Source organism: Felis catus, chromosome B1 (genome assembly GCF_018350175.1).
Source record: "Felis catus isolate Fca126 chromosome B1, F.catus_Fca126_mat1.0, whole genome shotgun sequence".
NCBI lineage: Eukaryota > Metazoa > Chordata > Mammalia > Carnivora > Felidae > Felis > Felis catus.
The window spans coordinates 109,487,187-109,512,985 of record NC_058371.1 but is presented as its reverse complement, the minus strand read 5'-3'; the positions used below and the strand labels follow the sequence as shown (position 1 = coordinate 109,512,985).

The following is a 25,799-nucleotide window of genomic DNA, read 5'->3' as shown; positions in this document are numbered from 1 at the left end:
TGTAGAATTGTAAAACCCCCAGTAAATAAGGAAATAAGTGCTTTAAAACATATATTTTCTTTAAGGGATTTCCAATATTGAAACAAGCACACTTTCCAGTCCTTTTACCAAGTTTCTGAATTGACAGGCATGGCAGTTCTAACAGCTGGCCTCTGTCTTTCCTAAAAAGTCAAGTAACCTCTATAAGCAAATAATGTTCATGATTTGTGAATCCACAACTATATATCACCAAAATTCTCTTTAAAATGAGCTTAGTTAAAAGATAAGTCAAAAAGCAACTCCCTCCAGAGAATGAGAATGGATACAAACTTAAAAATCCAAACATTTAAATAATTTAATAATAAGGTACCTGGCTGGCTCGGTTAAGTGTCCGACTTCGGCTCAGGTCATAATCTCGCAGTTATGAGTTCAAGCCCCGCGTGAGGCTCTGTGCTGACAACTCAGAGACTGAAGCCTGTTTCAGATTCTGTGTCTCCCTCCCTCTCTGCCGCTCCCCTGCTCATGCTCTGTCTCTCTCTCTCTCAAAAATAAATAAAACATTAATTTAATGATAGCCTGAGTCTGACATTACTAAAGTGGTACTAATGGACATGCAGACCATGAAAATGTTACCCCTTCTTATTGAGCCACTTTATGTTACATGGTAAAAAAAAAAAAAAGAAAAAAAAAACCAGCAAGAATTTACACAGTTGCTCAAAAATTTACACAATTATACAAAACTCTTTCCAACAAAGCATAATTTGTCATCAAGAAACTAATGAAATAATTTATGAATTAAAAATTATTTTCAATAGTGTATTCCATTTGGCATGAAGCTTTAGCTCAACTTCCACTTACTTTACCTGCCAAAGGTCTCTCCTTGTTAAACATATATCTACTTCTGGAGACAGAATCCTATTTGCTCACTCATTCATTTATCCCCTCATTCAACAAACATTTATAAGCATCTTCAACATTTATAAGTAATTTACAATTACTGTGCCAGGCACAGATTCAATGGTAAGCTTAAAAATGTCCACAAGATGTTTGAAAGCTACAACATATATAACTAAAACACAAAAGGAGAATTGTGATCAGTTGCTTAAAAAACATGACAAAGCTATTCAGAGGAAGAGGAAAAGAATCGCTTCTGCCTAGAGAGGGAAAGTAAGGGTGGAGAGTAAGTTAGAGACGGCATCATGGAGGCAGAAGCACCTGAAATGAGTCTTAAAGGAGATAGGGTTTCAACAGCACTAGGTGTACTCATTCCATCTGGAGAGTAGAGCCAGAACTTTCTCCCTTCCTTTGAACATGGTGCTTACTTTTCCTGGGCAACCATTTCTCCCTTCTGTACCAGGCTCAATTGCCATTCAAAAACACAATTTCACTCATTAATCTCTTCAATAAATCTGTGATAACAACCTTTTCCAGCCCTTATCTACATGAAAACCTTGTGTATACTTCTATTACAACACTCAAAAACTAAACTGTATTCAGCAGGCTATCATCCACACTAATGGATCACAAAATACTTCAGGGCAGATCTCTTATCTTTCACCTCTGTATCGCTACAACTTATCAAGATGTCCAGCACAGTGGGTACTAAAAGGTCTAACGATGAACTTTATAAATGAATAAAAAACATGGCAACCATTAGCTGGAAAATCTGTTTAGGAAGCTGTTTAAAAGAGTTAAGAAAAAAAGGGCTCAAGTTAAAATGGTGAAAAAGGAAGAGACGGAAAGTGTTGAGATGGGTTAAGGAGAAGAAAGATAATCAAGCATGCTTGAAAGTCCAGGAAAAGTAAGGCACCATTCATAGAAGGGGGAAATCACTGAGTCCACCAGGGACAAGCAGAATTGGGCCTGGACTACTACTGAATACACTTCGGCAGAAATCCAAGTTATCAGAACACAGACTCCGAATATCACCTAAATATTTCTTCACCAAAATATAAATTTTAATTTGGACACTAATGCCGTGATATGGCATATCTGACCTCTACAACTTCTCTAGAAGATAAAAGAGAAATCTAATTTTCAAGTACTATACTTACCTTCAATAAGGTAGTTTTATGTAACTTACTCCTGCTTTATTTCAATGTGTGTACATCATCATTAATGAAAATGCTTCAAAAAGACGTAGGAATAAAATAATTTCCTATTACTAAAAAAATTCCATATAATTTAAGCCTTCCCTAGCCTTAAGGGATAGGGTAAAATTATGTACTAATACGAGTTTATTCCATAAATTTTAAATTTATACATGTACAACAATGCATATATTGTTATACATATATAAATGTACCTTGATAAAGAGGGCATAGATTTTCCATTGGTAACTGATTGGCCAACTGAAATCAACCAGTTAATTAACAAGTCCCAGGGGACTTGGGGACATGGGGAAATAAAAAGAGATTTCTCTTTTAAAAATGTAAGAGATTGGGGCACCTGGTGGCCCAGTCAGTTAAGTGTCCGACTCGATTTCTGCTCAGGTCATGATCTCACGGTTCATGGGTTCAAGCCCTACGTAGGGCTCTGCTTGAGATCCTCTATTACTCAAAAAAATAAACTTAAAAAAATTAAAAAGTAAGAGACAGTGATTAACTCTCAGAGCAAGGCAAGAGATGAAGATCAGCAAGGAACACACAGGTAGCTTCAAAAGTAGAGGGAATGCTCTAGTTATTGAGTGGAGGTTTATTGGATGCTTACTGTTTTATGATTTATAAAATATAATTTCATACTTAAGATGTTAGGTAATAAAAAGTTTCCAATCCCCATGTAATTTAAAGAGAAAATAACCTTAGGTAAAACAATTAAGTGTACGTAAATATTACACAATATTATCTGTGTATCTTTGTATGACTTGCTGCACCTAAGTTATCTTTCCAACAAACATAAAATAGCCAAGTTTTATAAATTTTATAAAATTTTATAAAATATTTATAAAACTTAATAGTTTTAGGTTTTTCTTTCACTTGCCACGTTAGTATGCATTTGGCACATAGTGTTGCCCAAGAAGAAACAATAAAACAACAAACATCTGTCCTCCATGCTTCACAAACAAGAGGAGCCTGAGAAATAAAATGCCTTTCTGAGTAGGTTCCTCTGGGCTTTGGTTAAGGGCTAAGTTTTTCTTTTCAGCAACAAGTGAATCATTTAGAAGAAGTCGTCCTAAGAACTTAGTGTGTTTTGAGACATTTGCAGTAAGTTAATGAATTAAGTTTACCAAAACATGTCATTCTTCTGTAATCATTTTCCCACTGATTCTTCACCTCACTGTTTTCTTTCCAGGAAAGAGCACAGAGGACTATCAAACTTTAGTTTGATTTTATGTTACTGCAGCAATTAAAATACTATCTTCTCTCACAAGGCGGAACTCTAAATATAGTTTCCCAAACAAATACTCAATTCTATACACTGCACTGAGGACCTAAAGCTGTAGAAGACATAGTCCTTTTTATGAAAGACCCTGAAGTTTAGTGGGGAGATCAGTCAAGCACATACCGATAAGTACAGAGAGGTTAAGAGTTCTTTGTAACAGCAATCAATGGGATGTGGTAGTGGAAAGAGCCAGGCTTTAGAGCCAAAGAAAATGGTTTGAAATTCTGACTCCGCTACTAATATTGAGGCTTTTAGTAACTTACAGCCTCAGTTTCCCTATTTAAAAATTGAATGATAAAAATAAACTAAGTAAAACAAAGTATCTTATAAGTATATATCTGTCACTTAGAAGGTTCTCTTAAAATAATAGCTATTACCATTCCTATTATCTAATTATTATTATCGATTTGGGTAGTAATAAAGTTCTAAAAAGTTAAAAGGAGACCATAGTACCAGCAAAGGGGTTCGCCTAACTAAAAAATCAATTATGATTTTGTTCTGTGACTGTGTATGATTACAAGGATAGTTCAGATATTTAAAATCAAAACCAAACAAACAACAAGCAAAGCTGTCCTCTCCCTACTCTCTCTCTCTCTCTCTCTCCTCCAAACCTGACAGTTTCCCTATACTAGAGAAAGAGTCTACAGTAGATGAAAGGTCTATGAACTCACCTTAAGAAGTAATGATCTATCTCCCTTAACTGGATCAGGAATTTTGGTATCTAAAAAAGTTTCCTTTTTTAATGTTTTAATAAAAATTATTTTATTCTAAAAGTAACTTTATACTGATAGTTGCAACAAATTTACCATCTGAGTAAAATAATATTTTAATTATAATCAGATATTTAAACTCTTTTGAATAATCTCCCCAAATGGTTTTAGACTTGTGGTACTTAAAATTTATTTAAATCCATATTATATAAAAGCCTTCCTTCATCTCTCCAGGCAGAAATAACCTTTCCTTCCTTTGAAAATCAACAGCACTTTATTCAAGCTAGACTTATACCATTTATGTCTTCTATGTCTATTTGTGTAGATAGCCTTACTTTTCCTAACACTCTGCCCACTATACTTATGCGATATTTATTAAATAAAAATATATAAAATAAGGCCACATAAGTGGATGTGCTTAGTAATCTATAAAGTAGTATAAAAGCAAATTACTACAAAGGTATTATATTTTAGAGTAAAAGTATTGCAAGCTTCCACCTAATGTACGGCAGTACAATTCACTGAACAATCCTTAACTGTCAATAATAAAAAATACTGTGCACACCATACCCTAACAAATGTGAAGGGGCAGATGTTTAAAAAAAAATGTATCAATTCAGCCTAAGAGACAGTAGGAGTTGGTCTGCCTTGGTATCAGCCCAAGAAAAAAAATTCTTTTAATTAAATAAAATTCTAGTCAACAATGAGCTTAAATGCCCAAGAAAATCCTAGTATGTGCCTTATAGCAATTCATGATTATTAACTTTAAAAGGCCCATAAAAAATTTACTACTAAATTTTAATTTTTACACCAAATTGATTCAATATTTCAAGGGAAATGAGAAGTATTAATCTCGTTGTATAACAATAAAGATTCTCCAGGTGTTCAATTCCTATTGCATAATCTGTCAGGTAGAGGTTGACACTAGTTATTGATACCACAGTCAGATGCCTGACAACCATGTTCTTTATATTAAGTTTGCATATTAAACCATGTTGGAATACAGAGAGGATTTTTATTATTTTCTGGAAATGTAGATATGCATTTTTATCTCCTAACAAGTTTGAACATCAATAATATTCTCATTCACTAAAAGAGGAAAATAGATATCTAATATCAAAACCTATGTAAAAATGCAAATACAACTAAACATAATGAAAGGACTACTCTGGGGCCCAATAATTAAAGAGCTGTAGAAAGTCCACATACAAAAATAAAAATACTAACTTTTTCTTAAAACATTGCTCAAACCAAGAAACTTTCAAAAAATATTAATTAGCCCAATTAGTTCCAAATTGCAAAATCAATAATGTATAATCAGAACAATTCATTTATATCATCTCATTTCTGCTTCCAACTTAACACAAGTAACCACAAAGCTGAAAAATTGCACTAATTTCTTGACTGCCTGGATGCCAAAAAAAAAAAAAGTAGCAAAAGTTAGTTATTGACATCTCTATTATAACATAAAAAAAACTACTTAGGACATGCATGCAATATTCAGATTTCATAGCTGAGACCTAATTTGGTGTACATAGTTTAAGTAGTTTTTATAAAGTCCTGATTCATATTCTACTAAGATCATCAATTTGGGAATTAACAAAACTTGTAAAATCAAAGAATACCAAATAATTTAACTGTATTAGATCTGTGAAGTATTGCAGAAATATAAAACGAAATCCCTTTTTAACTTTACCAAGAGAGTAGAGCTAAAATATACTTGTAATAGCACATACTATTTCAAGCTTCTACTATAATTTGCATTTTACAAAAATAATGACTTGTGGCTCATCAGACCCTATGTAATAAAAAGTGGTTTCTAATGATCAACAATTACATTGGAAAATGAACATTAAGAAGTTATTACTATCATAAAAAATATTTTACCACAGGGAGTCTTTAAAATGTGAAATAAATCACAAATGCTATTTCTAAAGACATCTGCCATCAGAACCATCAGTCTACTGGATTCTGAACTGCAATCACAACCCTTCCTAGACTTTGCATAACCTGTCAATACCTTACAGTTATAACCAGGTCAAAATCAACAAAGTATCAAAATAGCATGGCAAATTAGGATTTGTTAAGTACAAACCTAATTGTCTGGGACCAAAATGATAGAATTTCTACTGCCCATGGTAAAAATAGGAGATAAAATTCTACAATCACTATCTACCATTTACTAAGTAAGCATGCTTTCTATTCCTAGCTGACAAAAAAAACTTTTTGAGACAAAAATTGCACATAAAACAGAAGATGTTTGAAACTTTCTTACACTATTTTTAAAGCAAGCCAAATTATATATCAGTGTACTTAATCTATCTAATCAGTATCATATGATGAATGCTCTGTGCATGCACGTGTTAACGCAAAAGGAAAGAGATTCTTCAACAGACTCTGAGTCTCCCAAATATGGTTTGTGTGACTAACAGCTGAGAGGAAATGCAACTGAAACTGTCTGCTGGAAATCCATTAACATCTAGGCACAGAAAAATGCCTGGGTGATAGTAGAGTTGGATGTGTAAATTTGTGCAGGAATATAGCCAAATTTTTGGCAATCCCTCATGGTCTTAAATGTATTGACAATGGTCTTTCTTATCCAGTTGTAATGTTACATTTGAAGAACATTATTTGAGTTGGAGGACCTTCCTGGTCTTTAAAACAAACAGGCTTAAGCTTGGATTTACAAAGGCATGGCATTTTAAATAATACAAACAAAAATTTATACAAAAAATTATATGCTCCACAAAAACTGCCATGCACAGCCAAAAGAAAAAAAAATCAGTACATTAAGGGAAAAACTGTATGCTAATTTAGATATCATTCTAATTTCCCTTAAATATACTATTTTTAAATTTTTCTGTAAAAGTAATTTTCAGGATTATTACATTCTGAAAGGGAGTGTTTTTAAAGGAGAGTTCATATTTCAAAGTATATGCTCTTGATATCTTAATACACTATTTTATAAAAGATTACTTTACATCTAGTACTTGCTTGTTCTTAGGAATTAAACTAAGTATGTAACTCCTTTACAAACCATTTAATAGCCATATGTGATCCTAGTCACTCTGTACTGAGCTCCTCCTAGGTCCTCAATGCTGTGAAATGTTTTATTGAAAATAATGAGAGCACTTTCTTAAGTATTTACAACTTAATATGGGTACAGCTTAAACATGCACACATTCAAAAGTATAAATATGCTATAAGCAGCTCTAATTGTTATGGTTATAAAATAAATTGAAAAATTTGAAGTACCATAATATTTTACAGGTGAGCAGTAATAGGTAAAATTGACTCAGCACTTTGCAATGAAGAAGTGGTTCTCATAAAATTCACTGAATCCTCAAAACAACCCATGATACACTATGAGTACTTTTCCCCCATTTTATTAGTGAAGAACCTGTGATGAAGAAAAGGTAAATAACCGAACCACATTACACACTAAATAGTAAAGCCAAGATTCAAACTGGTTACTCACAGCTAAGTCACGGCTGCCACTGGATTTATAATTTTCATTCTTTCATGTAAGTAATCACATCTGATTGTTTCAGCAACCCAAGAGATAATAATAGCAGCTAATATTCATTGAATACATATTATGTAGCAGACACTGTTCTATACTATATTAATTCACTCCTCACAAACCCTATAAAAGGAAGGGTTACACTATTACCCATTTACAGATAAGAAAATGAAGGCTCATTGAAAATATGTAAATCACCCAAGATTACACATCCAATAGGTAGGCGAATCAGAATTTAAACCCAGAGCATTTAGTTCCAAAGCCTCTTCTTTCCCACCTCACTCCTCAGTGGATTGACATGAAGCAGGTTAAGAAATTGGAGAGGGAGAAGAAGCAGGTCTTCTAGTACTTCACTTTAACTACTTTTCCTAAACATAACTGGAATAATTAAATCCAGACAGGGCAAGGTGGCTTTGGGTGTAGGTTGTTCTTTACAGCACAGTATGAGCAGGTAAGGAACACTGGCCCGAAGAAGGAATCCCATCAGGCTAGAGAAGACTTCTCTTCCATAGAGGGGAGGCAGAAGAATGGAAAAATAATGGGAGCAGAAACACATGTATTTGCCACTCTGATTCAGGGAGTGTAAATTGTGGTAGATGAAGAGGGAGGACTCTAATTAAGGAAATCAAGGAGAAGTGAAGCACAACACTGATTTGAGAGAAAATTTAAAGCCACTGAAAGATTTGGGATAGGTGTTGTCATGCCTCCAGAAGAACTGATACTCCTACTTTTGCCAAAAGTATCTAGCGCACAGGAAGAAAACATTGAGAGAATTTTCATTTTTTCTTTTTAAAAACTAAAATGTCATTTACAGTTTGGTAACTCCTTTTGACTGTTAGAAACCTTCCTGTGGAGAGAAGAGGGAAAGGGGAACATGATGGAGCGTAACGTGCTTCTCATTAGTTCTCAAGCTGTGAAGCTATGGCACTGGTTACTTTAGCACATAGATCTTCCTCAGAGTGCTGTTAAAATCGGATGAAGAAAATCACAACAAAATCTCATTTTAATGAATAAACTGAAATGCCAATCTAACCTAAAGTAGAAGTTGCAACAAATGAGGAAAAAAAAAAAAAGTATGGCAGAGACCAAAAATGACACCAGGATACTAGAGAGCAGCACTTTTTAGAAGACAAATTAAATGGGGCAAACTAACCCTAATAGAATTTCTTCCCTCATTACTTAAAATAAACCAGGTCACTGAAATGGGCTTATACTATGGCATTTTGTTCATTTTAATTTCATTTAAATTTCATTACATCGTAAATTCCCATGGAAATACCTTAGACACGTGTCCATAATAATTAGAATGCCTAACATTTCAGTGTAAGTACTTTTGCATAAGTTCAACAAAACAGAAAGAATGCAGTGAGCTCCTTTCAGTTTTTTTTTTCCTATGTCAACAGCTATTTTATGATAGGAATGATCTCTGTGGCTATAGAGCATGTGTAAAATACATCACATGAGTCTGTGAGAAGCCTTAATGCGGAAGACCCAGTAAAGATCTGGACTGCACACAGAAACCTCAAAATCAAGCTGAACTTCCTAGAATATAGCAATGATAAATTTTTCCTCCCAAAGCTATTACTGTTAAATATACCTTGATGAACTAAGTTCAAGTGTAACTACAATTGAAATATGATTCAACTGAGCTATGACCTATTTTTCCTCTCAAAAGCAAAAAAGAGAATAATGACAGTTGTGAGACTTACACTTTTCCATTCCTGGGTATTTCTGAAAGTTATTTCACAGCACAGCTAAAGGCAAAATGCACTTTGTGACACTTCTTTTCTTTAAAATACAGTTACTTATGCTAGTGCTCATAGGACAGATATAATTACTTAATAATTGTTATTAAAATTCTGTGTGTTTATTTTTAAACTATACATACCAAGGCATTCAGGAAGGAAATAATCTCAGAATGTAATAGGACACCGTAGGTCTACAGTTCAATTATAAGTATATATCTACATACAACAGAACCAACAATCAACATGACAAATACAAAATTAACATATACTGTATATGTGGTTGATAATACCCACCCCTAGCAGAAAGCTTTTTGGTGTTGATAATTTTGGCAGCATATTCTTGTCCAGTAGGGATTTTCATACATCTTCTCACCACTGAGAAAGCCCCCCTGAAAACCAATAATTAGCATGTCATCAATATAATCAGCTATGATATTCTACTAAAAAATTACAGCAATCTGAGCATTTTTGTTGCATTTAATGAACCGTCAAACATCAGTGCGCTACAGTAATATCCACAAAATGAACGATTCTTCCTGGAAACCTAAACCTTCCGTAATGTTGAAGAATAAAAGAAAATTTTATTTAACAGGGAGCACACATTATTAATCAACAAAATGAAAGAAATTGCCAATAATGACCGCTCTTGTTTGCACATGAAATTTGAAAACATTTTACAATTCACACTCACACAGCACCAAATGCTGAGAGGAAAAAAAAAAAAAAAAACCCGCAAAGAGCATGGCTGAGGAAGAGCAGTAAAAATCTATTTATTTTGTTAAAAAAAATTAATGTGGCTCCAACTAAGTAAATATGGCGATTGTTTTCATTAAAATATAAGTGTTGGGAACATTTGTGTGGTTTAACAAATCCTGATATGGTGATTTCTCTGTGCCCTGTTTTGAGCTGGGGGAAGGGAGAGATTTGAATTAAGCTGCTCTTCCGACATATTCTCCATGTTTTAACAACAGACAGCGTATAAATATATAAGGATATAATTTTCATTACATTTAAAATATAATTACATTCCCTTGAATTCAACTGCATAAAACAACAACATACATATAAACGCACCCCTTTCATAAGTAATAGTCGAAACTAGCGATAGAAGAACTGGGTTTGGGTTGGATGCTACATAAATCAACATTCACGGTTCAGCCCCTAAGTCCCTAAGCACAGAGGTCCTCAGGAGGTCTCAGGTCCCCTTCCTTAAATTCTCCGAGCAGTTCTGCCAGTCGGGTGTAGGAGGTCGTTTTATACAACACTAGGCTACCCTTGGGAAGCTTTCTCTCGGTCTCCAGGTCTTTGCCGTTGCCTGTATAAATAAATCCTCCCAGAGAATGCGAAGATGTACACGTAAATCATTGGAAGGATGATGATGATGAGCGAATAACCTAGTGCAAGGAATAAGAGTGGACATGGGGCAAGGGGTCGAGTTCTTTTCAGTGGCCCTTTTCCTGGACAGAACAACTACTGGATGCAAAATAGACTCTACGCCAAGTTGAACTTTCGGCATCAATAAATATGGCACCGTCTGTGGCAGCGAGTTCTCATCCGTACGAGGGTCGTACGGCCGACACGCCGGCTAACCAGGAGGCATCTCTATTTACAGAAAACATGATCTATGTTGCATTTTACATGGGTTCTTGTTTCCTCTACACACACACACACACACACACACACACACACACACACACACGCTCGCACACTTCTCTGGATGACAGCTACAACTGCAGGGATCGTAAATCCACTAAGTCTCTAGGGCTAGAGGGTGGGGGAACGGGTGAAGGTGGGCTAAGGATTATCGGAATGTGCCACAGCCGGGGTGGAGGGTCTTTTTCCGTCTCTGTCCCCTCCTCTCGCTAAGGCAGCACCTTCCTCAGAGCTGCCACACCGCGGGCCCTCCTCCCTCTCCTCTGGTCTCCCAAACTCCCTCGCCCCACGCGGGAGGCCGGTGGGTCGGGGGCAACGCGACCCGCCCTCTTCTGGAAAGGGGACGTGCAGATGCGGGCCAAGACGCTTACTTTCCGAGCTCCTCGAAAAGCTGATACTCGTCCGTGAACCTGGTGCAGGTTGTAGTCGAAGCCATCCTCGGTCCGGGCTATGCCCCTGGCTGGGAGCGCGGCGGACAACACTCGAACAGACGCGCGGCTTCCCCAGGACTGGCCCCGCGGCGCTGTCACCCAGGGCCGCCCTCACTTTCCTCGTCCGAAAGTAGCTCACCCGGGAGGGAGTGTGCGCAGGGGCGGGGCGGGAGGGAAGATGACCAGAAAGGGTGGCGTGGGGTCTCCTCCCCACGGTCCGCAGATTCTCTTCCTCCTCCTCCGGCCCTCGCTTCCTTCTCCTCTGGACGCTCCACCCGCCCCCTTTCCAGCCCCTCTCCCCAAATGCTGGGGGGCAAAGTACTCAAGAAGAGGGGGTCGGGAAACGGAAAACAGCCGGGCACGGGGCGAAAGCAGTTGCGAAACTAGCCGCACCGGGGCTGGAGGGGTAGGGGCAGAGGGGAGGGAACCCGAGGGGGCGGAGGCCGCGGAGCCGAGAGCGGACAGCTCGAGCCCAGCTGCAGCTGTCAGCAGGCGCGGGCGCGGGGCGCGCCGGGGCTCGGCCGAGCGTGCGCGCCCGGGACCCGCCTGCCTCCCGCGGGCACCTCGGCTGCCTGGCGCTTCCCCAAGAGCCCGCGCCGCTTGGAGACTGCGCGGCGAGAGAAAGAGCGCTCGGATGGGGCGAAGACTAGTCCGCCGTCCCCAGGCCTCCGCCTCTTTCCTCCTCCCGCCACTCCCTCCGCCTGCCAGCACCCCCTCCCTCGCGAAGCCCCCTCCTCGCCGGTCCCACACCTCCCTCTAGCGACTCTAACCCAGTCCCTTCGCGGATCTCGCTCTCCCTCCCTAGGTCTTACACTCGCGCACACCCGTCTGGGGAGAGACCAGGTGGGCGGAGGAGGCTGTACGAGGGAGAAGCCTGGGGAAGATTTAGGTGAATGAGATGAGATGTCAAAATTACCCAATTAAACTCGCAGTTAAGCTGCTGCCTAAACCTGGGGTTGATTTAGAAGATGTGGGGTAAGTCGTGGGCTGCCCGGGGATGCTTCCCGGGCCACGGAGGCCCCCGACCCTGTTGCGGGCACCGGGCACTAGAAAACGCTCCACGCCGACTCGTGAGCCGCGGTGCTCCGGGTGGGAGGGCGAAGTGTGCAACCATTTCATCTCGGCGCGTCTCCGTGTTGACACGGCGGGGGCCGGATGTGGGCAACTGACTGCTTCCTTAGAAGGGTCCCAGCCTACAGCCTCCCAGTGACTCCGGGCCCACCCCAGCAGAAGCCCAGCCGCCCGCTCCCGAGCTCCGGGTGCGCGTTTTCTCCCTCCCCTCCCCCCCACCCCCGGCCGGTTTAGCGAGGGACGACGCCAGCCGTGCGCCACGTTTCACTTCTGATATGACTGCCACCTCACTGTCCACCTCCGCCGTTTTATAGGTTGGGTGGCTCAGACTCTGGCAACCCCCGAAGGCCTTTGCTTTCGGCCCTCAGTGTTAGAATGAAAGGAAAAACTCCCCCATGGAGCCACACCTTCTGAGTAACTCCCCAGTAACCTCGGTAAGTTCTGATAGTAAGACGGTTTCTCGCGAGATTTCCTGCTCTGGCGGCGGGGGTGGGGTTGTGGGAAGGTTGGGTGTCGGTCACGCGACCCGGTCGAGGCTGACGTCACTGGCATCACATGAACACGTTCTAGCCCGTTTCGCTTTGCAAAGGAAAAAAAGAAAAGGAGAGGCGGAGTGTGCCCTGCCTGTGATGGTGGCACAGAAGTATACTCTGTAAATGGTTATCTGGAAAATCACTTAACAGTTCAAGAATACTTCCTAATCATTAGCATGCAGCAGATAGGAGAAAAAATAATTATGCATTACATGTAAAATAAATCGCTGATTGCTGAAATCACCCCTGGGCCTTTCTTACAGTCCTGTGTTTTCAATAAACTATGTAATTGCAAATTAAAACGCGGAACAAAAGGGTTATGAACGGTCTTTCCAAATTACTGACCTTCGCCTTTACGGCTTGGGACCCTAAAAACCTTGCAGTGCTAATTTGTTTATCTTTAGCATTACATCATGGACTCAAAATTCCACAGCTGGAAGATAAAACATAACTTGGTCATACAGAGAATCTAAAACTTGAAGGAATTGTTGCTCACTTCCACAGGCTGCTATTAATTGTAAATTACCTTGTCCACAGTCACACATAATCGTAATTCCCTCCGATCCTCATGTGGGGAATGCTATTTCTGCCAACAGCTTTCACTTTGAAATTTTCAAAATTTTACAAATTGTAACGGTTATTAAACAAAATTGAATTTCGTACATATTTTTATTTCTGGCTATTAAAAGCAAATAGAACATTGTGTAAAATGTAATGATACAAGATGATACCAAAAACTATATAAAGGGAAAAAAAGGTGTCTAAATACTAATAATTGGGCTATAGAATTGAAAAAAAAAATCCAATTTGGTCTATGCTAAAGATTTTTAATCTATATCAAATATTTAACAATATGGGTCCAAGTTATAATGCAATAATTTAATATTCTCTGAACCTAAAAGTGAAACAGAAAAAGTAAAATTAAAACAATAAATAAAGATAATATAAAATTTTACAACTCTAGGGAAGAAAAAAATTTTAAATATCCAAGTAATGAGGTCTACATAATTACAGTATTTATCTCAATTATTTAAACTACCAATAATTGTACATGGTTATGATGATTGTATGATACAATAAAGAAAACATAATAGTTTTAATATTGATGTATTATTAGACAATAAATGTGTACTTTTTAAAACACTGCTTACTCTGCATCTGTGCTGTTTCTTGGTCTATATCTTAAAGTAATTAAAATATTTATCTTATTTAAACAAATATTGCCAGTTATTTCTGAAGCGTGGGCTTTCTTAAGGCAGTAACCCTTTCACAATTACACAGAAATTCCATTTGGATTATCATCTCTTGCCTTCTTCCTGATCTCCTGCTTCTACCCTTGTCCCCCTTTGTTCTAGTCTCATCCGAGGCAAGCATAATGGTCCCCTTAAACCCTCAGTCAGGACAAATCATGCCTTCGCTCAAAAACTTCTGAAGCCTTGGTGTCTCAATTAGACTAAAAACCAAAATTTTAAAAATGGCTTACAAGGCCTTGGGGGATCTGCCCTCCACTCCTACATCATTAGTCTTCCCTACCTCAGTTTGTGCCCTGGCTCATTCTACTCCAGTCACACTGGCCTCTGCGGTTCCTGGAGCATGACTTGGCATGCTCCTGATTAGCAACTTTGCATTTGCTATTCTGTCTTCCCTGGAATGTTTAACTGTCCTATTGCATTTCTTCACCTCCTTGTAATATTTTCTCTATCATCTTACTGATGGAGCTTTCCCTAGCCACTCTATCAATTACTACACATTTTTCAAACATGACTTCACATTGCCTGCTTCATTTTTCCCCATAATATCTATTACCATCTAGTATACTATAAATTTTATTTTTTTCCCTGTTAATTGTTTATACTTTCCAACTAAAATATACTCTCCCAAGGGCATGAATTATTACCTGTTTTGTTCACTGCTCTATTTCCAGCGACTAGAATAGTGCCTGGCACATAATAGCTGTTCTATGAATTTTATTAAATTGGCAAATTAATTATTTAGGGGTTTATTATATTAAAGTTAGTTGTTGATAATTAACATACCAATAAAACTTACTGTAAGGGTGATCACATTTAATCAAGATAGTCACAGTATCCCATGATTAAAAGTTCAGAGAAATGGATTTTTAAAATACACTAATAATTGACATCAAGGGAAAAGGATCTAGTACTAATTTTCTTGCCATTGAAGTCCATAAAGGAAGAAGGAATTTCCATTTTTTAGATATACCGGCCTTACTAAATTTTACACTGTAATAAAAGACAGATGCCAAGTTCCAAATGATTAGATCTCACTCTGAAGACACAAGTCAATGTAAGGGAATGAAAAATGTGGCTTTAAAATGAGTTTTTGTAATTCCTAAACTAGTTTAACACCACTACTATGGAAGAAGATCCATCTTATGATGTGGAGAAACACTTAGGAAGTCATAAATGTGAAAAGAACGTCAGAAGTTACAGAATGGTGATGAAGGATTGCCAGATTAAAGTTAAGAAATTTTCTAAAATTTAACAACAAACATGAGCTGGAGAGTGTACAAAAATGTGTTGTTCAAATGCAAATTGAAAAAAATTGTAAACATGAGCCTACTTGGTTTCTCAATCGATTTAGATTAATCACACACAAATCAAGATTAGCTAGTGTATAAACTCCTAACTTTCTGCTTTGTTAAAGTGGAAGAAAAACATTTGTAATTGTATCCACTTTTAAAATGTATTCCTTAATACTAGAAAGGGTAACAGCAAGCAAAGAAGGAGAGGTGAAGTATGAGGGATGGGGACATGGAGGTGGGGGGCTAAGGGAGTAAAAACTAGTTACAAGCAGAGCCCTATCACTACCTAGATTGCTAGACTTCAATCAGATAAAATCATGTGACTACCAAGACCACACAATATTTTGCTCTAAATACGATCCATCCGTGTGTGTGTGTGTGTGTGTGTGCATGTGCGTATGTGATTGAATCAACTAACAAAAAAGTAGCGAAGAGATGGAAGACAAACTGAAAATGATCACCACACACAAATACAACAGGAGAACCAAAGATAGAAAGTATCTTTTTTGTGTTTTTGCCCGGTTGCAACTAAAAATTGCAAGCCTTTAGTAGTCCCACTAGGAAAGGATGAGTTTCTAATACTTAGGTAAGCAAACCAGATATTGACAATCATTGATTTTCCTTGCTACAGAGTTATAAGACAAGAAACAAGGAAGAGATGATGCTATATCCATTGCTCCCCAAAGTGAAGACTCAGTAATAAGAATAATCGGTAATAAGAAGTAATCAGTAATAAGAAGATTGCAGTGAGAATTTTAGCAGGGTCTGTGTCTGGTCTGTATCATGGCCACTCTTCACTGAAGATTTAGAGGCAAGGAGAAGAAAGCAATTTGCTTCTTTCAGTTAGCCCTCTCAAGGTACAATAATCTAACCCTGTAGAGCCAGACACAAATATAATCTACTAGTGAGCAAATAATCTACTCACCAAACTGTCCATTCATGCAAGATGAATTTGCAGATGAAGAAATGAACTATTCATAAAACAAAAGCTTATAACAGAAAAGGTTTTCTTTGTTTCATCAGGTGCTAAAAATAGACCTAAATATGTAAATGAACCAAGAAATAATACAATGAAGAACCAGTAGCTCTTTTCCCACTACTTCCAAGTATTTTGGTTAGCATATTTGATCCTCCGCAAAGATACCTAATACTCTGCTAAAAAGAAGTGTAACAGGAAGTTATATTAAATATGACGCACAAATCAAAACAACTTTGTAAAAGGTTGTGAAGTCATTAGCAAAGTAAAAAAAAAAAAAACGAATTAGCAGATGTCGAGCCTTCCTCTGTGCACGGGTAATGACTTTCACTTCCTACTTTCATCACACTGGACTGTGACTATTAGCCCCTTCATGGCAGGAACTGTCAGTTTCCTACAACAGCACTGGTACAGAGCTTGTGCCATCATAGGTGCTTAAAAAAAAAAGAACATATGTTATCATCAGTCTTTATCTCCATGATATTAAAAATGCCCAGTCTTTAATAGGGTGTAATGATGTTTCTTTGTATCTATATGTAATAGATCACTTCCAATCCTTCCATAACTTGGCTTCTCTGTATCACTTCATACTGGGTTTAAAATGTTCTCCACAGGTTTCCCTAACACCACCATATTCTCCATTCAGAACACCTCCCTGCACTCACAACATTTCTATCTCCTTTCTTCAAGCACATTCCGAGCTCTTTTTTTCTCTACCTTTATGGTAAATGATGTGCTCCATTTTAGGCTGCTCTCTAGGATAATCTTGTAAGTATCATGTTGAAGATGGCAGAGCAACTGTCAGCCTGGGTGCCTGAAAGATTTCATCAGAGCAGAGCTGTTGCTAACCTGGAGTCCCTGCTCTAGACTAAAGAAATAAACTTTTGTTCATAAAGGAAGTAAGTTTTAAGGATCTTTTTTGTTTCTGTAGTTAGCCTACCATATCTAAAACAAAGCATGTGAAAAAAAACCTTAAAATCAAAAGTCCTGTGCAAATGTAAAGTATCACTATAACTCAAAGTTTATGAATAAAAGTATAATGAATGAATGGAAATAGGCGATTTGGGTTATGACCATATTTTATTTTTCCATATTATGCTGGTTTCCATTAGTGAGGTAATTGAGAGTTAACTATATTGTAAAATGGTCCAGCTCCATTAAACAAGTATCTAAACTTAAATAAGTTCAAGTTAAAAAATAGATAAAAGAACAAGTTTACCCTTTTCACTGCCTACTACACACACACACACACACACACACACACACACACACACACACACATTTCATTCAATAGGGGAAACAGATTTTTAGAGGTCCTAGAAGCTATTGCAATACCACCACAAGGGGCCATGCACATTTTTCTCTAAAACCTTCCCATTCTTAATGTTTTTCTATTTCATTTATTACTCCAAGAAAGAAAGGAAAAAAAAAGCTTCAATTAATGGCTTATTTGTAAGCAACACTTTTTTTTTTCACAACTACTTGGTTCATTTAACAGAGAAAGTGTGCCCTCAAATTAAGAGTTTCAAGGTGTTTTTGAAGGTGGAGGCAATTAAGCTAGGTGGGTTATCAAAGTATGTGGAAAACAAAGAACTTCTTTCTGCAGCTTAAATGTGAATGGTGAATTGTGCCATTAATTCTGCAGCATCTATTCTGTAAATTTGCGTTCGTGTATTATGCCATGCACTCTGAAGATGGAATGTAGAGCAAAATAAATAGTGTCTTCACTATTATAGGGCTTACTTTTAAGTGGGGGGGGGGGGATCAGCATTAAATCAATTATATGGAAAAAAACTTAATATAAAGGAGGAATATAGGAAGTTATGAGAATGTACAATATTTGTCTTGGTGGAGTAGGCAAAGAGGGTTTTTCTGAGAGTGGATAAGCAAATGAGATCTGAAAAATAAGTAGGAATTAACTAGATGAAAGAAAGTGCAGGGAAAAGCATGCTAGTAGATGGAACATGGCAAATTCAAGGAACCAAAGGAAGTCCACTGCAGGTAGCACACACTGCTAGCCAAATGAGGCTGTCAGGATAGGTCTAAGAGGCTCTCATGGGGAACTTAAAACTGTATGAAAAACAGTGTGCAAAAACTGCAAAGATTTTTAAATGGATGTCACATTCTGTATCATATAGTTCAGTCTGGCTGCCTTGTGGAAAATGAATGCTAGCAATCTGAAGGGGTCAGCTTGGAAGGCAAGGTAAGAGAAAGTGATAGCTTGAATTTAGGTGGTGGTGGTGAAAATAGAGATAAATGAATATCGAAAATATATTTGGAAACTTAATATTAAAATTATAAAAAACACACTGACAGTTGAGACCATCTGTTTTAATAGGAATTAGATAAAACAGTAGACTATTTTGGTATGACTTAGATTTTAGATGTTTTTTTTGTTTTGTTTTGTTTTTTTCATTTTTAGGAAAATTCTGCCCAGGAAATATAGTACTATAAATCAACAAATAACTTTACTGTTTGCTTTAGGAAATTCCTTCAGATAAAGTTAGTAGAGATAGTAATCTGCTTCTCTGGCTAAATAACTTACTCATCAATTTAGTTATCAAGAATTACTTTACAGTATCCACTAACTTTAAACTCTTATACCATGGACTTTGCCCAATTCTCCATTTCACTTCTTGAAAGACTTCCTTAAACATCTTGAGGCCAGGGAGCACTGGGGTGGTTCAGTTTGTTGGGCATTTGACTCTTGATTTCAGCTCAGGTCATGATCTCACTGGTTCATGAGATCAAGCCCCACGTTGGGCTCTGCACTCACAGCATGGAGACTGCTTGGGATTCTCTCTCTCTCTCTCTCTCTCTCTCTCTCTCTCTCTCTCTGTCCAGCCCCTGCTTTCTCTGTCCCTTCCCTGCTCTCTCTCTGTCAAAATAAATAAATAAATATTAAAAAAAAAAAACAACAACAAACACCATCTTGAGGCCAGACCCCAATTCCTAAGAATATCTCACCTCTGACTTCTTTCTTCAGAAACACTGCCAAAACTCTGTCAAGGTTGCATTCTCTCTGTTGTAATGAGTTTGTATTGCATTATTAACAGGTTGTCTGAAGATGTTTCCAGGAGTTCAACAATGTAAACACAGGAAGTTCTTTCAAATACTGCCATGTCATGCAATAAAATATATGCAGCTATTATCACATTAAATTATGCTGAAGCAAAGTTCTGGCATAGAAAAATGTCACAATATGTTAACTAAAAATTCAAGTTACTAAAGAGTTTATTTTATCCCACTTTAGCTTAATCTCAGTTTTATATGTTTGGTTGTTTGGATAGATGGAAGATAGATACAATTCTCAAAGGACAACTTCCTAAATTTTAACTGTGATTGTCTTTGGGGGTAGAGGTATGAATTATTTCTTTACAATGTTTTTGAATTTCCCTTCTCTGAATACCTTTTATATGTGTATTAAAGGCAATGAATGCTATAAAGAGATAAAACTTTTCAATTTGCATATATTTGGGAATTAGAATGTGCATTCCAGAATCCAAAAGAAGTTTAGAATTTATAAATTCTGTGGTTTCCTCCTTAAGATTTCCTTGTTGGTATTGTTGAAATAGGAGGGAGGAATAGTAATAACTATTATTTGCATGTTATATTTTCATGTAAGCAACGTGACATTTTTCATCTTATGGAATGAGAAAACTGGAGCACTCAATGTGGAAATAACTTTATTTCTCACTAGAAACAAGGGCCAACTCAGTTTTATACTCAAGTTTTATACAAAGGTAATAATAATAGGTAACATTTTTTGAGTTTTTACTATATGACTCACAATCCTCTGAGATAGTTTTCTACTACAGAGCCACACAGAACCTGTACTTTTAATTACTACATATTAGCTTTCATATTTTTATTCATTTAATATGCCACAGTTAGATACTCATAGATATACTTTCTATTTTTCAAATGGATAACTCTGAAAATATTTAGCTAAGTAGCTTTGGCTGTTCTTTAAGGGGAGACACTGTGGAGTAAACAAACGGACCACAGAAGTAATGTCTTCAGGGGAAAACCAGTGCATTTCCTGCTTTGATAATTCACTACACTAATTCCTAAGTGGCAGATAATACTAACCAATAAACCAATCGCTTTTCCAGAGAGATAAGTGACTCATTTTCTAAATCTATTGCTATCACTTCCTGCCACAGAGTTTTAGCTGAGCACATCCTTTCTCTCTCCTTTTTGTATGTCTCGTCCTCAATTTTTTTGCTTCTCCCTGGCTCTGGTACTCCCATCCTCAACTTAGTTTCATATTTCATTTCGGGGCTAAGCCAGGCTAGGATCTGCAACTCTGACTAAATGGCAAGGGGGAAGTTGATAATAAAGACCTAAGCCCTCACTAGATATTTCAGTGACTAGAGACAAGCCCTTTACCTTACTGTTCCGAGCCCAACTCATTTCCTGAGCATATTTCTGCAGTACATTCCCTGAACTTCACACCAGGCTTTCCCAACAGGCTGGCAAAGCCAGATTCCAAGTGGTCCTCGGAAAGTAAAAGAAAGTTTCACGTTCAGATGGATTCTAGCAATATCTACCACTGCCACTTATTTGTGTCTTTGCATTCCAGTTCCCATCCCTCTACCAATCTGAGAATCCTACGAATAACCAAGGACTCCCAATGACCAAATCCAGGCAACCTGACTCACATCTCATCCTCATGAGAAGCTGTAGGAATCTGCATAGCCAATTACCTTTTTCTTGAAATGAATCTTCCTTTGACTTCCTCAATTCCAGTTCTCCTGGTTTTCCTACTGCTAAGAATTGTTCCTATAGTATTCATATTTCTGCCTTGTTCTTCTTCCTTCCCTTTTCCTTTAAATTTCCCACTGCTTTGAAGTGGATAACATTGTCAAAGCCTTTGCCTATCAGCTCCATTTAGATGACTTCTACATCATGATCCCTAGCCCCTGTAGCTCTCCACAACTGCTCATTCTTCTCTCCCACGTCATGCTTTGATGCCACAGTAGATCTTTCCCAACTCTCAATTTCTGTTAATACCATTTCCCTACTTGTTCCAGTTCAATCCTTGGAATAATGTCTGATCTCTTCCTTATATTTCCTATTTCTAATGTTATCACATCCTATAGATTCTGTATTCAAAATATCTGCATTAAAAATACCCATTAGGATTTAGTCCTTCCCAATTAAATGTCATCATCAAAGAGGGAGTCTATTATCTTGGTGCTCAGTGACTGCAATGGTCCCCTAACTGAGTATCTCACCTACTGAGCCCTCTCCTCCAAACTACCAGTCCACTTCACCAGTCTTCTGTGATGCCCATCAATCACTTCTATATTAAAAATGAAACAACGTTAAAAATTGAGAACCTAAACTACCAGGCTCATCTGCATTCCTCCCATAATAACTATTATTTATTTATGCCCAAAATTTTGTTAACTACCTTATGTATATTTACATTTTTTAATCTTTTCAAGAACTGTGAAAAGTAAGGCTTCTTATACCTACTGTACATTTAAGCAAACAAGCTTCAATTAACTGTGTGTTTGTTTTTATAAGTCCACACCCACAACAAGGCAGATAGAGCTGTCGTTTGATCGAGGTCTCTTGGATTCCAAAGCTTATTCTAAGAATTTAACATATGATGCTACAAAGATGCATAAGTTAGACAATCACTGGATACACAATTTTTGTTTTATATGTGATCATATGTCAGAAAAATTTTAAAAATTAACCCATTGAAATCAAGATACGTACTTTCAGGATTTTTGTTGATATAGAATGAGATTAAGTACAAGGAGAAAAGACCAAAAAAAAAAAACCTATTTTAACTTTCTTAGTCAGATTCAAGGAATGGTCATTTCTCTGATGGCCAAGTTTTTATTTATATACAAACTATGATTGTCATTATAAGAAGGAAAACTATCTACCACACGAAACAGCGGTAGGAGCATGCTCTGGACAATGTTGTGTGAAATGGATGCTTTCAACACATGATTATACACAAGATGTCTGCAATGAACTGAATGCTAGAGCAAGTTTGCTTCTCATTAAAATGATAGAAAGACAATGAAAAAACAACTTCCTATTTCTCCAACTGGAGGAAAGTAAATGTCTATGAAGATGGCTCTGTGAAGACCTGAGATGCCACAGTTTATGAAAAAGCAGAGCTTTTAAACAGAACAAAATAGAACAAAAAGCTTTGGTAAGATATAAGCCACTGCTCAGAGAGGTCTTATTAACACATTAAGTGGTTCCATTCTTGTTCTTGTTTATTCTGCTGTTTCTTTCTTCCTTTCATGTCATTAAGCTGTTTTTATATAAAACCTCTGAATCCTTCTTTTTACTGCGTCTCCAATTCTATGTTTACAAATTGTTCCAAAAAAAGAAAAGGCATTTATATCAAACAACACAGCTTATAGTCCAGCCTGAGGAGCTCATTATTCATGGGAAGTGAATGAAAATTAAATTCATTCTAGATGCAGTTTAAGGCAAACCCTTTTGTTCACGGAAGGATTTGTCAGCCTCTGAAACCAAGATCAATCTAGAAGTAAAAGGAAAGCACTTTCGTGTATTCAAATGTCAATTCAATATAGACTATTGCCAGAATCTTATCAGAATCTGCCAGTGATTCTTAAGACGTTATTTTCAAGCCAGTATTTATGTAACTAATTATAATATGTTGTTTTCAAGTGTCAGGAATGAGCATGATCTACCTTAGGCAAAATGGGGGCATTTATTATAAGATTTAAGAGAACATTTTACAAAACACAATGACAGGAATAAACCTTTGTCTCAAGGAGGTTTAGTATTTAGAAGCAGAAAAACATCAGAGTGCTAGCAGTATTTTTATACCATCTCCCATTTACACTTCTTTCTGTGCTCTACTTTTTATTCTGCATGGCATAAAATGGCAAGACAATCCCATAAGATTGTACAGGTTGCTCACTACATAAAAGTGTCCAGCCAAGAGAGTCAAAATACAATCTAGCTATGCCAGCCATGCTGTGAACCCTCAGGGCTGAGTCATCCTAGAAAGGGTGACTTTTTCTAGGTTCTAAACAATAACATATGGGCAAGTGGAGACCCCATCAAATGGCCTACACAAAGAAATTGAATATTGTTCAACCTCCAAATCCCTGGAGAAGATATTTCAATTGAAAATGGTACCCAGTCATGGTTCAATTAGCTATGATTCAGGAAGCAAGGATATATGCTTTAAAAAATTGTGAATTGGTTAGATTTTGATGGGTAAGGCAGTTATTCACAATACCTGATTTTTGTGGGGGTTTTTTTGTTTGTTTATATTTGCTTTTTTATATTTCAGACTGCCACTAACCTTTAACTCTTGCAGATCTCCTAAAAATCAATTACTTAGGAAATTTATATAAGAATGGAAATCATGCCAGGAGCAGCAGAAACAATCTCGAGTTGAGAGGAGAGCTAGTTCTTTTTTCTCTCTATATATGCATAACTCTTTATGGATTGGCCTTGCATTCTTAGGGACTGGAGATCCATTTATTTTTTAATTAAAATATAAGGTATACTGTTGACATATATGTTTTGTATTTTCTTCCAAAATAATTTTTATCTTCCTTTTATGGTTACCAGATTTAGCAAATAAAAATACAGGGTGCCCAGTTAAATTTGAATTTCAGATAAATAATTAATAATTAATTACTCAATGTAAGTATGACCTGTGTAATATTTGCGACATAGGTAATACTAAAAAATTATTGAATGGGATATACACTAAATAATCCTTACTTATCTACAACCAATTGGAAGGCAGATATGCTTACCGCTATATCACCAGTGCTGTACTGTTTGAAACAAATTGAATTGGGCATCCTTTATTTTATCTGGCTAATTTACTTCCTTTTTATTGTAAGCTGAGCCCTGTAGAACTACTTTTAAACACTTCTAGATCTAAGTTTGGCAGAGGTATGAAGTCAAGGAAATAGAAACAGATGTATATCCTTACATATAAAGGACATTAAAACTTGAGTTAGTGACTTTACAGTGAAATATGATACATAATCACCTGGTCTCTATGAGTAAAAGGTCTATGTTTTCTACTGTAGAAGAAAATGAAAGAAGAATATGTTGTGTTATTTTCATTGTATTATACACATACTTAATCACACAATGGAACAAGGATATTTTATACATAAAATATAACTAACTAAATAGTAATAATCTCATCAGAAAGCTAATCTAGTTTTCAAAAGGTGAAAAAAGTCAGAGACTTCCACATATTAATATTGTCACAATTTTAAATACATTTAAAATATACATCATTTTTATTTTAAATACTTATAATAACACTAACTTAACTATATAGAATCACTGCAATTATTTATAATTAGTCATTAAAAAAATCTAATGTTGCCATTAGTCCTTCAGACATAGCCCTACTTTTAAAAAATGTCATTAAGTATCTGTGTTAAACTTAGAAACAAAAATCAGAGTTTTGCAATGGGGTAACTATCTTATTAAGTCATATACAACTTAAAAGCTGGAATGATTATTATTTAAGTACACATAAAATGCGCTTGAGTTTAGATTTAATTAAGTAATTTCAGTAAGAGTATCATTTTTGTGAGAAATTAGAGATGGAAGCACTTGGATGGCTCAGTAGTTTGAGCATCTGACTTTGGCTCAAGTCATAATCTCGTGGTTCATGAGTTCAAGCCCCACATCAGGCTCTCTGCTGTCAGCACAGAGCCTGCTTCTGATCCTCTGTCCGCCTCTCTCTGTCCCTCCCCTGCTTGAGCTCTCTCTCTCTCTCAAAAATAAAAATAAACATTTAAAAAATAAAGAAGCAGTTAGATACCTTAGTTTTCCTTTATTACTTAAAAGTAGCACCACCGTGATTATTCTGGTGATTTGACTAGCACTTTTGTTCTATGCAGTGAAGGTATACATTTTAATCTTGTTACTTTTTCATAATTCCTATAAGGAAGATATTATGATCTAGATTTTTTTGACTAGTAGAAACTGATACTTAGAAATATTTATTAACTCCTCTAAGCCATGAATATAAGTGGTCATATCTGTTCCTAAAGCCTATATGATACACAATAATAAAAAAAATAAATGTACTGTATTACTAAAATATATAACCCATCCCAAAAGCAGGAAGTATTGACAATTTATCTTGGTTTCCTGATTTTTTTTATTACTAGTAAAGATAAGTACATGATTTTAAGAATTAATTAACACTGATATTCACAACTCTTTTTTTTAAAGTAATGAATTATTCAGCTTGAA

The 25,799-nt window shown here is 36.8% G+C and overlaps 1 protein-coding gene across 17 annotated transcripts in view; it reads right to left on the bottom strand.

Moving 5' to 3' along the window:
• CAMK2D (calcium/calmodulin dependent protein kinase II delta) overlaps nt 1-11,504 on the bottom strand; it is a 316,173-nt gene extending 304,669 nt beyond the window's left edge. For all 17 annotated transcript variants that reach the window (XM_019829018.3, XM_019829023.3, XM_019829026.3 and 14 more), the window contains exons 1-2: nt 11,366-11,504; nt 9,636-9,730 (exon numbers count right to left, since the gene is read on the bottom strand). In XM_019829018.3, the coding sequence (XP_019684577.1) occupies nt 9,636-9,730; nt 11,366-11,430 (160 nt within the window). In that variant the 5' untranslated portion in view covers nt 11,431-11,504. The remainder of the gene's footprint in view (nt 1-9,635; nt 9,731-11,365) is intronic.
• Between the last annotated feature and the right edge of the window lie 14,295 nt (nt 11,505-25,799).